The sequence below is a fragment of the Babylonia areolata genome, chromosome 11 (assembly GCF_041734735.1).
Source record: "Babylonia areolata isolate BAREFJ2019XMU chromosome 11, ASM4173473v1, whole genome shotgun sequence".
Lineage (NCBI taxonomy): Eukaryota > Metazoa > Mollusca > Gastropoda > Neogastropoda > Buccinidae > Babylonia > Babylonia areolata.
In genome coordinates this window covers 42,799,749-42,812,248 of record NC_134886.1, presented here as the reverse complement: position 1 = coordinate 42,812,248, position 12,500 = coordinate 42,799,749, and the positions used below count along the sequence as shown (strand labels likewise).

At 41.1% G+C, this 12,500-nt stretch overlaps 1 protein-coding gene across 1 annotated transcript in view; it reads right to left on the bottom strand.

Annotated features, from left to right (window-relative positions):
- Window positions 1-12,500, bottom strand: part of LOC143287423 (uncharacterized) — a 122,553-nt gene that overhangs the window by 28,733 nt on the left and 81,320 nt on the right. The window contains exon 2 of the mRNA XM_076595410.1: window positions 7,016-7,339. Within this exon, the coding sequence (XP_076451525.1) occupies window positions 7,016-7,323 (308 nt within the window). The 5' untranslated portion in view covers window positions 7,324-7,339. The remainder of the gene's footprint in view (window positions 1-7,015; window positions 7,340-12,500) is intronic.

Below are 12,500 nucleotides of genomic sequence, written 5' to 3'. Positions count from 1 at the left end.
GGCTTCAGTCGGTTGAGAAGGACCTTTAGCATGACCTTGCTGGGGGTGGCTGATTAGGCTGATAGTGCGGTAGTTTTTACACTGTTGTAGATTGCCCTTCTTGGGGATTGTGATGACCAATGATTGTGTCCAGGTGGTTGGCCACTCTCCCGTCTGCAGGATATATGGTGCTACTGTACCATAAACAGACTAGACTCTCGAGAAATTGTGTACTTTAAAATCAAGTGATTTTTAAAATTCCTTTTTCCTTTTCTTAAATGTGTATTTTTTTCTTGACTTTAGTATAACATTATTTTTTGTTGTGATTTTTATTTTCCTGATATATATATATATATATATATATATATATATATATATATATATATATATATATATATATATATATATATATATATATATATATTCTCTGACTGTGCTGTGCCGCGGTTCTCTGACTGTGCATTACCGCGGTTCTTTAACTGTGCGCTGTGTCGCGGTTCTCTGACTGTGCGCTGTGTCGCGGTTCTCTGACTGTGCGCTGTGCCGCGGTTCTTTAACTGTGCGCTGTGCCGCGGTTCTCTAACTGTGCATTACCGCGGTTCTTTAACTGTGCGCTGTGCCGCGGTTCTCTGACTGTGCGCTGTGCCGCGGTTCTCTGACTGTGCGCTGTGCCGCGGTTCTTTAACTGTGCGCTGTGCCGCGGTTCTCTGACTGTGCATTACCGCGGTTCTTTAACTGTGCGCTGTGCCGCGGTTCTCTGACTGTGTTGTGCCGCGGTTCTTTAACTGTGCGCTGTGCCGCGGTTCTCTGACTGTGCATTACCGCGGTTCTCTGACTGTGCGCTGTGCCGCGGTTCTCTGACTGTGCTGTGCCGCGGTTCTTTAACTGTGCGCTGTGCTGCGGTTCTTTAACTGTGCGCTGTGCCGCGGTTCTCTGACTGTGTTGTGCCGCGGTTCTTTAACTGTGCGCTGTGCCGCGGTTCTCTGACTGTGCATTGTCAGCGGTTCTTTGACTGTGCGCTGTGCCGCGGTTCTCTGACTGTGCATTGCAGCGGTTCTCTGACTGTTCGCTGTGCCGCGGTTCTCTGACTGTGCTGCTGTGCCGCGGTTCCCTAAAATGTGCTGTGCCACGGTTCTCTGACTGTGCTGTGCCACGGTTTTTGTTGTTGTTCTTGTTGTTGAAGTTTTCTATCTGCTTGCTTGATTGCCGTTTGCTAGATACAGGATTGTGTCTGACTGGTGGACGCTATCCTGTGGTGTTTGCCAGCACAGCCCTGCCCAAGCAACGGCCGAAAACAAATATTTGCTCGATTTACGTTCATTTTTTTTGTGATTATCTTACTTTTTCCCTTTATGCATATTCCCCACAGCTATATTGTTTTGCCAAATACTCCTTACTATCAGTCTACACTATGGTTACTAATGTGCAACAGTCTGACTGGTCTACTAATGAGAAAGGATTACGGCTTGAACACCTAAATGTTTATCATTTGTACAATAAGCTTCACGATGTCTGTATGCTCCTGAATGAATCTCCTCCTGCTCGGGCTCAGTGAAACACGTCTTGATTTCCGGTTCAGCAACGAGGCCTTATCCACACCTTACTATGATTTTCTTCGACGTGATGGTGAAACAGCATTAGGGATATACATTCATCAAAGCATTTCCCAGTTTACAAAAAGACGACATGACCTAGAAACCAACAATGCGGAATGTATGTGGTTACAGGTCAAACCATCTAAGTCTACCCCTTTCCTCGAAGGATTTCTGTATAGAAATCCCTCAGCTAGATTCCCTTGGTATGATGACTTTGTAGAAATGACGGACAATGTTTATAAACATAAACAAAATGTCATTCTGCTAGGAGATTTCAACATTGAACTGTTTAAACCACCACCCGCATGGGACCTAACTACTAATCTCTTTGGTTTGCATCAACTCATTCACAGTGCAACCAGAATCACGAAGACGTCATCCACACTACTCGACCATATTTACACAAATAACAAATATCTGGTGCACAATATAACAGTGTCCAACAAAAGCATCAGTGACCATTGTCCGGTTATCTGTACATGGTCTTGTAAACTTCCTCGGAAACAAAGCAAGGGCCACACAACGATCCAATACCGCTATTTAAAAAAATTCAATTCCGCTGCATTTTTTCTCGATTTGAGCTTGGCACCAATCCATAAAGTATTCATGACTGCAGATCCCATTCAAGCATTAACAGTATAGTCCGAAACCTTTCTTGCAGTCGTTGACAGACATGCTCCTCTTCGGACGAGGAGAGTAAAACACAAAACACTTCCGAACTGGTTGACGCAAGATCTCATCATAGCTATGGCAGAGATGTTTTAAAAGCTGCTGGGATGGAGACCGAATACAGAAAGCAAAGAAATAAAGTGGGTGACTTAGTTAAACAAGCAAAGTCAGATCATTTTAAGAACCTTATCAACAACAGAGACACATGAACACTATGGTGTGCTGTTAATGAAATTACCGATCAGACTAAAAAGAAGACAAATGCTGTCGCAATTATGTGGACAACGGATTCACTCAATGACCATTTTCTAAAAACAGCTCAGTCAACACAGACATCTACAATCTACCTTCCTTCAGAATGTTATATACCCCCCCTCGCTCCCCCTCCCCCGCCCCCCTTTCCCCCACGACGTTGCAAACATTTTTTTCAAGAACGTCTTAAATCTGCTGAATCATTCATTTCCCCCCACTTGCTCTTCATGAAGCTGGATCCTTAATCTGAAATCTAAAGAATAAAAAGGCAATGGGTCCAGACAATTCAAATGCATCTGTTCTTAAACTTGCTTTGCCCTACATAGTAGACTCCCTTATGTATAGTTATGATCTGTGCATTGAACAGAACAACCTTCCCGCTGCGCTAAAAACAGCAAAAGTAAACCCACTGTCAAAGTCAAAAGATATTACAGATCTCAACATTTCAGACCAATATCCCTACTATCCGTTGTTTCCAAGCCTCTCGAAAAGCACGTCCACAAACACCTTATGAAACATATGGAGCAATGCAACCTATTTCGTCCCCTTCATTCCGGCTTTCGCCGTTATCATTCTTGTCACACAGCCTTAACCCGACTTTGTGACACGTGGTTATCAGCAGTCAATCATAACAAGATCACTGGAACAGTTTTCTTCGATTTAAAGAATGCCCTTGATCTTGTGGATCACGAAATATTGATAAACAAATTAAAATAGTAAACTCAAAACCAGTCAGCTGTCTCATTCTTCCGGTCTTACCTGGAAAACAGAACACAGCGTGTTTACTTAAACGGCACGCATTCTTCTGAAGGTCATGTAGATTGTGGTGTACCGCAAGGCTCTGTTCTTGGACCTCTACTCTTTTGCATCTATATAAATGACTTGCCGATGCACATATCACCTTGCAACGTCATCTGCGGTCTGTTTGCCGATGACAGTTCTCTTCACTGTAGTGACGCTAACATCGATCTTGTACAATCATCGCTACAACAGGGAATAAATGACATCTCAGACTGGTGTTACCAGAATCACATGGAACTTAACCTACATAAGACAAAAAGTATGGCAATGACATCCAGACAAAAACACCAACGTAAGCCTCTTACTCTAAAACTTTAGATAAACAAGAACTCAGTTCAACACGTTTGTGAGCACCGCGTTCTTGGGGTAATAATTGATAAAGAACTAAACTGGCAAGCTCATATTGACCATGTCTGCAAACAGTTAGCTCGCAATCTGTTCTTACTCAATAAACTTAGATATTGTGTCGATGTTCCAACCCAAAAATCATTCTTCGGGGCACATTGTCTTTCTCATATCAATTATGCATCTACAGTCTGGAGAAACGCCAGTCACAACAAGCTAAAAAAAAACAACATTAACTCATTGCATACCCGACCACTCACTATCAACCGATGAGAAATTAAAAAAACTGGAAATATTACCTCTGTACAAGCAATTCGACTGCAATAGAATGGTCATCATGTTCAAAGTACACAACCACATGTCACCACCGCACCTCAATAAATTTGTTCAAAGGGCAACATAACGTTACGATTCAAATAATTACATTCTGCCTCGTGTGCGCCTTGACTTGTACAAATCTAGCTTTGCATTTTTTGGACCATCTGTTTGGAACTCTCTTTCTACGTTCATCAAGATGTGCGATTTATTATCGTCCTTCAAATCAAGGGTACGAAAACTTCTGCCCCACAAACAATTGGCCCCAAAGACAAATATAACCAGCCTAAAAACACCTTTTTGAGAAATGTGTGCGTTGTCTATTCCTAAAGTGTTTCATTTTATTTTCTACCCTTTTGTGATTTTCATGTATTACATGCACGCCATTGATTGGATGTTATTGCCTGCAACATCAGTATCAGAACTGTCATCAGTATTGTATATGTACAGTGATATAACTAGGTTTCTCTGTTTACTTTATCTATTTCTCATTTTAGTTATGCCTCTTTCCTGTATTCTGTGTGGTGATTAATTTGACAGTCTTGATAACCCCTTTAATTCATGCCTTTCAATGTGGATTTTTTTTCTTTTTTCTATATCTGCTAATGTACTACAATATGATTCGTATTGTAGTACAATATGATTTGATACCTAATTACATTTATGTACGCATATGTATACATATTTGTATGTACATGTAGACATATGCATGCGTGTGTGTATGTGTGCATATATGTATGTGCATAAGGGGTGTGTGTGTTTGGGGAGGAGTGTGCATATGTATGTGGGTGTGTGGGTGGATGTGAGTGTGTGACTGTTCCCTTTATTATCATTTCTTTTATATAATGATGATGATGGTGCGTTGATTATCATTATTATCATTTGTAGTAGGGGTGGTGGTGGTCAGTAGTAGCAGTAGTAGTAGTAGTATTTACCATTATCATTATTGTTGTGTCTTATCGTTATTGCTTTTGTTGTCACAAGGACAGATTGGAAGACAAGACTATGCCTAAATTCTTCATCCTTGAGTAATAAAGTTTTCTCTCTCTCTCTCTCTCTCTGTTTCTCTGTCTCTGTCTCTCTCTTTGAAATGTTTATTTTCTTGACACGCTTTCATAAGAGACAATAGCCTATAAATTAATTAATGAATAAACCTGTCATCCATTTATTCATCTCTCTCTCTCTCTCTCTCTCTCTCTCTCTCTCTCTCTCTCTCTCTTTCAAATGTTTATTTTTCTGACACGCTTTCATGAGGGACAATGGCCTATAAATTAATGAATGAATAAACCTGTCATCCATTTATTCATCCATCCATCCATGCCTCTGTGTGTGTGTGTGTGTGTGTGTGTGTGTGTGTGTGTGTGTCCACTGTTGGTAATTAATCACCCTGAGGACGATGACCATAGACAGAAGAAACCACCCGCACTCTACTGTTCGTTTAGATGTGCAGCATTAACGTCATCCCAATCCCATATAATAATATACCAGTCTCAGAGGAGGAGAGAGCGTGTGTGTGTGTGTGCCGGTGTGGGGCGGGGGTGGGGTGGGGTGGGGGTGTCCGGGGAGAGTGGAGAGGAGAAGAAAAAAATGGAGACGTCGGATTAGACGTGGGTTGTAGACTCTTGTGTTTGCGTGGCGTTTCTGTCCTCCTGGTTTTATGTGCATTGTTTCCGTCTTAATCTTTCTTCTGCTGTTTTGCGTACTTTCTTATCGCTTTTTTTTTTTTTTTTTTTTTACAATGCATAACACTTAATACTAAACAATACGGATAAATGCATCACATCAAATTAATGCACAAATAAGAAAAGGAAGGGTAATAAGAGATAAGACATATGCAGAAGAAGGGCATCGGATTTGCATAGTGCATATTCTGCACTCCTTCCTCATCATCATAAACTGCACGAACGACAGAGGGAGACAAGAAAAAGCACAACAACGACAGTATTTGAAAGACAAAAACAGAATGATAAAAAATGAGGAAGGTCAAATATGATACAAGGACAAAACTAAGGACACTTTCTTTATATGAACAAACAGGAATTATCTTTATATGGATGTCTGTACTGCACGTTTTCGTTATCTAAATAGGTAATAATACACTCGAGATGCAAGCTGACATCACTGCAAGACAAAGCACGAAAAAGGCAAAGTTAATGTAAAAATAATATCAAATGAGTAAATAACAGAAGAAGATAACATAGTGTAAACAGAAGATCATTTTCTTTTAACTAAGGCATTGTGAAACTGTTTTGACATGATTCATTATTCTATTAAGTTCATGTATGGGAGTCATTTTACAACAAATTCGTGATTTTGCATGTTCAGTGGGTGTGCATGTGTTTCAATTCTGTATCTAATCTTTGATTCTGTCAAAAACGTTTGGGTATTTGGTCTAAATTTGTTTATTTTGCATCAATATATAAAGAATTTTCCTAGTAGTAAGATAAGATCTAATACATCACCAGTCTGCTGTTTTCTTCACTTCCAAATAGTATAAGATCAATATTCAAGTTTATGTCAGCACAATTTTGGCAATTTTCAATGATGATACCTTGTAATCTTTTCCAAAAAGAAAGTGAAAACTGGCAGTCATATGGGTCTTTCTTATCTATTATTTATTCACCTTTTTTTCTTTTTTTTTTTTTTCCTCAAGGCCTGACTAAGCGCGTTGGGTTACGCTGCTGGTCAGGCATCTGCTTGGCAGATGTGGTGTAGCGTATATGGATATGTCCGAACGCAGTGACGCCTCCTTGAGCTACTGAAACTGAAACTGAACTCTCTTCCACAGTTTGACTTGAAATGCACGTACGTCAGAGTGGGTTTCGTTTACTTTGCCAGAGTACAACACTTTTTGCTGGCAGAACGGTTCAGACGATGATCTGCCAATACAGTGTCCCTGATAGTCTGGGTTCGAATCCGGTCTCGCCCTTTCTCCAGTCTAGCATCTAGTCATTCGAATGAGACTATAAATGAAGGTCCTGTGTGCGGCACGCACCTGGCGCACTGCCGTGTTATAAAACACAACAAAAAACACGACAAGAACGGGCCTACGAACTCACCCCAGGAACGTAATGATGCCGACGTTTGCGATGTCCCTCTCCAGCTGATCCCATGCCGTTCTCAACAGCGCCTTCTGCTTGGAGGTCAGGTCAGGGGGCGCAACTCTCACCACCTGTGTCTTGGGGCTTCCAGCGTGGTAGCACTTGGTTTTGGGGTGTGTGCAGCTTGAGTGCTGCCCGCCCATGGTGGAGCCGCGCGCGTTCAGAGGGAGGCTGTGGCTGTGAGTATCGTCAGGCCTGGTTGGAAGTGGTGGTAGTGGTGGTGGCGGCGGCGGTGGTTGTCTCCATGACGTCTTGACCTTGAGCATGCAGTACACTTTTTATCTGCAGAGAAAGCAATGCCGGCTGTGTTAGTTCATGTCAATAATGCTTTACTGTCTGCTCCATGAAACACTTAATGTAAAGCAGAAAATTTCTTTCGGCTAATTCAAATGTCAACAATTAAGAAACCGACGTAACTACGGAACTGGGTGTGTTTGCCATTGCCTTTTTTTTCAAGCTCAGATTTCACAACCCTCCCCTCTCTCTTATCCCCCACCCTCCACTTTTCTACGTGTTAGTAGGGAAGCCTGTAAACATGAACCCATGCAGGAATAAGTATGGTGTGAGTGAGACTTGCAGAAACCTGGGGCAGCAAAACACGTGTTTGTGTCAGAAATCCATTAAGTGCCAGCACGTTCTTCACCCACAGGGAAATGTCTTCAGGACGTGGCTCAACACTGGGCTTAGTTCAGAGACTGACATCATCTTAGAAAAGTTGGGCCCACAGCAAAGTGACAGCTGTGTGATCAATAATTTCTCCACAGCAGTGAGATTTCGTTTACAACTTAGTCTTTTGTAAAGACTGTAACTCTCATACTAGGAGGCAAGATTTTACTAGCTCTTAGTGCCGCAGCCTTGGGGGCTAGGTGGCTTTGGCAGTTCATCCCAACGCTGATTGTCCTAAAGCCCTGTTGGCCGACAGAATAGATAGGTAACCTGGGCAAGACACTCTCCACTGAAATCAAATTCTTGTCCAGCTAGTCTGGACAGCAGTTGCATCCTCTGCTGTCCTGATGGTATTGGTCGGACATTGCTGTTGTGATGGTCATAGTCGGAACGACTGACCTGACTGTCATACAAAGGTTTCAGTTCAAGGAATAACGTGATCTGGACAGTGTATCATTGTATGTCTGCTGACCACATCGATCTTCAGTTGGTCTTAAGATCAAAGTTTGGACATTGGATTGGTACAGTCAGATATCTGCACTCTGAACATTTGGTCTGCATTCACCTTCTCTCTCTCTCTCTCTCTCTCTCTCTCTCTCTCTCTTTCTGTGTGTGTGTGTGTGTGTGTGTGTGTGTGTCTCCCCCACACCCACTCCTCCTACCCGCACTGATTCCTGGGCGAAGGGGAAAGGAGGGGGTGGGGGTAAGGGGGGGTGGGGAGTATGACAAGGGGGTGACAGTGCATGTGCGTGTTGTCAGGATATATGTGAGCTTTCCAGTCTTCAGCTTCGTACCTTCCACATAGCGTGTGGCTTTCTATTAGTTACGTGTTGCATGAACGGAATGTGTGCCAAAATATGTCCGATATAAATCCTATTATCAGTATTATTGTGTTGTGATGTCTGAGTTGGTGTTTTTTTCCCATCATTTGACCTTAAGTCAGCTCATCGCGTCAATGGAACAAAATATATATGAAAAAGCAAATGCGACCTACCGAAAGGATGACAAAGCCAACACCCAGACAGACCAAGTGTGCAATTCAGCCTATGCGCAAGTAGCCGGACGGACTCACCCTAACAAACCACAGCCGGTTAATACAACAGCAGGGCAAACATAAAAAAAAACCCTCCAAAAGTACACAGGCCAGGGGTTCTCAAAGAACAAATGACGTCATTGAAGAGAAAAGACCAACTTCACTTACGTCAAAAGAGAAGAACGAAGAACTTCCAGCTGTTGTTCTCCATGATTCTACACCCTGAGACCGTATTCAAGACAAAAACATTTTGCCCGAAGGCAAGTTACCCTTGACAGGGCAGGGACCCCCGGTTACAGTTTACCTTGACGGCTAAGTTATCTTCATATTCTAGACACACAAAGTGCACTCAGGCGGCTAAGTCGTGGTCTACAAATAAAAATCTCGGGTATTCCCTTCTGAGCATGCCCTTTAACTTCGTACTGTGCCATAGTGTGACCAAAAAAAAAAAAAAAAAAAAGCTTCAATGGCAAAGCATCGATTAGAGTCAGCAACTTGTCAAATCTAGGAGCCACTTTCGTATTCTGACACATTGTCCTCCCTGCTTTTCAGCTAATGGCAAAAGTTAAATGAAATGACAGAGTTCGGTTTCAAATATTTCCTGGAAAGAACGAATTTCGATGATCTGCATACTTCGGGCATTCCATAATTTATCGTCTGCAAATGCACTCACCTCACAACTACATACGTAATTCATAAGGAATGTAATGGCATCTGCCATTCTCAATATGTCATTTTTGACTGCCAAGCGAACAAAGGATAAAATCGAACTATCAGAGACCATACTCAAGACAGGGTCTCTCCGCAAAATGCCCGTTTTCCCTTTCAACACAAGGAAAGGATTCGCCATATTTACCTCTGCTTTGCGGGCAGTCACCCTTGGCAGATAGTAAGGGTAAATTGCCTTCGGGTTTCTAGAACCGCAGGTACGGTTTTTGTGTTACTGAATATCGGATATTGCTAACCCTCGGGCAGTTTGCCTTGCCTCAGGCAGATTACCTGCAGGCACTGATGGTCTTTTGAATACAGCCCCAGGAGTGAGTATGGCTGCCTACATGGCGGGGTAAAAACGGTCATACACGTAAAAGCCCACTCGTGTGCATACGAGTGAACGCAGAAGAAGAAGAAGAAGAAGTGCAGCTTAAAAAGGATGGGACATTCCTACGGATTTTCGGCGGCCAAAAGAAGTATATTCAAAATCAATGACATTGACAAGCAACAGTTATAGACCTATATCTTTAATTTCTGATGTTTGTAGACTATTAGAAAAATCGTTTTAAATAGGCTTATCTACAATTATGAAAAAAAAGATGTTATTCCTGTGAATCAAGCAGGGTTTTGTTAGGCTAGATCCACAACTGTACATAAAATGTTGGTCAAATTAACCACTCAAGTCAAGCATCAATTTCAAGAAAAAAAGTGCATATTAGCTATTTTTTATGTGACTAAGGTGTATGATCAAGTATGGCACTCAAGATTGCTTTGTAAGATTAAAATTATTGGCTTGTCGGGCCATGTATTTGAATCGATCAAAGATTTCCTGAACAACAGGCAAATTCGAACAAAACAGGCAATACTTATTCTTCTGCAAGGCAGATACAAATGGGTATCCCCCCAAGGGTGTGTTATTGCTCCTTTATTATTTAGTATTTAAATGTTCGACCTACCAAGAAAACTATCAAAAAACATTGTACTTGTCCAGTATGCTGATGACAAATGCATTGACTTTTTAAACTATCGTTAGATAGTTCAATTGGGTTGTTGTTGCAACATTTCGTTTTGCGTTGTTTTTTTTGTTTTTTTTTTTTTTGTTGTTGTTTTGTTGTTGTTTTTTTGTTTTTGTTTTGTTTTTTGGTTGTTGTTTTTGTTTTGTTTTGGGTTTTTTGTTTGTTTTTTTCGTTTTTTTGGAGGGAGGAAGGGGGGGGGGGGGGGGGGGTAAGAAATCATAGACTTTTCACAGTTTTTTTTTTTTTTTTTTCCAAATCTTTGTCATAGAGTTCAAGTAGAATGCCGTAATAGCTTTTTTCAACTATATGTTTTACAGTAGGAAAGTTATTCTTTTTGCCAGATAGTTGTTAATGTTGTGAATAGTGCCCATGTCTGATAGCACTTTAATGAGGATTGACAGTAGATTAAATTTCTCTCTCTCTCTCTCTCACACACACACACACACACACACACACACACACACACACACACACACACACACAAGACGTGTCGATTAATTTTCCTCTTCGTCATCTCCCAACCCTCCCTCTCTCTCTCTCTGTCTCTCTGTCTCTCTGTCTCTCTGTCTCTCTCTCTCTCTCTCTCTCTCTCTCTCTCTCTCTCTCAACAACAACAACAAAACACAATCTCAGCAAACAAATATGCAGGTTTTCGAGAAATCGAACAGGAAATGTCAGAAATGATGTTTTTTTTCTGCTAATGACTGGACTACATCATTTGACACACATGCTGATGTTCAGCCGAGAAAGCAGAGGTGGATACTGACAACCCCACGTTAATGGCAGGTCTTATTCGTACATTTTCTGTGGGTAATCCTACGGGGTTTTTTTTTTATTTCTGGGAACTAGGGACAATAACAGACTGTATGTGTGCGACGCTATGATGACTATGAACAATACTGCATCCTTTTCTTTTTTTTTATTATTTTTATTTTTTTTTTTTTTGCTAAGGACTACGTATCGCCTACCTATACGATGAATGTGAAAACTACTTTTCTGGAGGAAAGGGGGGAAGGTGTGGGGGTGGGATGGGGGTGGGGTGATTTCAGTGCGGTGATCTCTGTCTGTCTGTCTGTCTGTCTCTCTCTCTCTCTCTATCTATATATCTCTCTGGGATCCTCCTCTAATCCTCCAAGTCTGTCTATCAACCTGTTATCGCTACGTACGCGAGTGCATAATCTGAGCTGCATTATTTGCAAGCGCTATACCTGTTCCAGCACGCAGTTACCATCCTTTTCCTTTTTTTTGTACACACAAAATAATCACCCCTGAGTCCCCCCCAACCTAAAACAAGAAAAAGAAAAAAAAAATTATAAAAAAAAGAAATCTCCACCCTCTTTTTTTTTATTTACCTATCGCTATTTCTATCCCCCGCCCCCGAAAACGGAGTATGGCTGCCTACATGACCAGGTAAACACGGTCATACACGTAAAAGCCCATTCGTGTACATACGAGTGAACGTGGAGAGTTGCAGCCCACGAACAAAGAAGAAGAAGAAGAAGAAGCTATTTCTATCTGACCCATCTTCTAACGCGCTGAGGAGGAATTTTTTTATGTGTGTGCTTGTTTGTTTCTTTGAAGGTCGAGAAGAAGAAGAAGAAGAAGAAGAAGAAAATGGTGAGTGCTTTTTCCACTTTGCTGCTTCTCCTCATTATTATTTTATTATTATTATTATTATTATTATTATTTATTAATTAATCAATTAATTTATTTATTTATTTTCTTTTACTTTATTTTTTTTATTACATTATTATTATTTAGTTAGTTATTTAGCTAGTTATTTATTTATATATTTATTTATTTATTTTATTTTATTTTGTACGCTTATAGTTGATTTCATCAATATTTTGCGCCTTATACATATTATTATTAGTAGTAGTAGTTCTCTTTTCATGTATTATCTTCTTTTTTTTCTCTCTCAAGGCCTGACTAAGCGCGTTGGGTTACGCTGCTGGTCAGGCATCTGCTTGGCAGATGTGGTGTAGCGTATATGGATTTGTCCGAACGCAGTGACGCC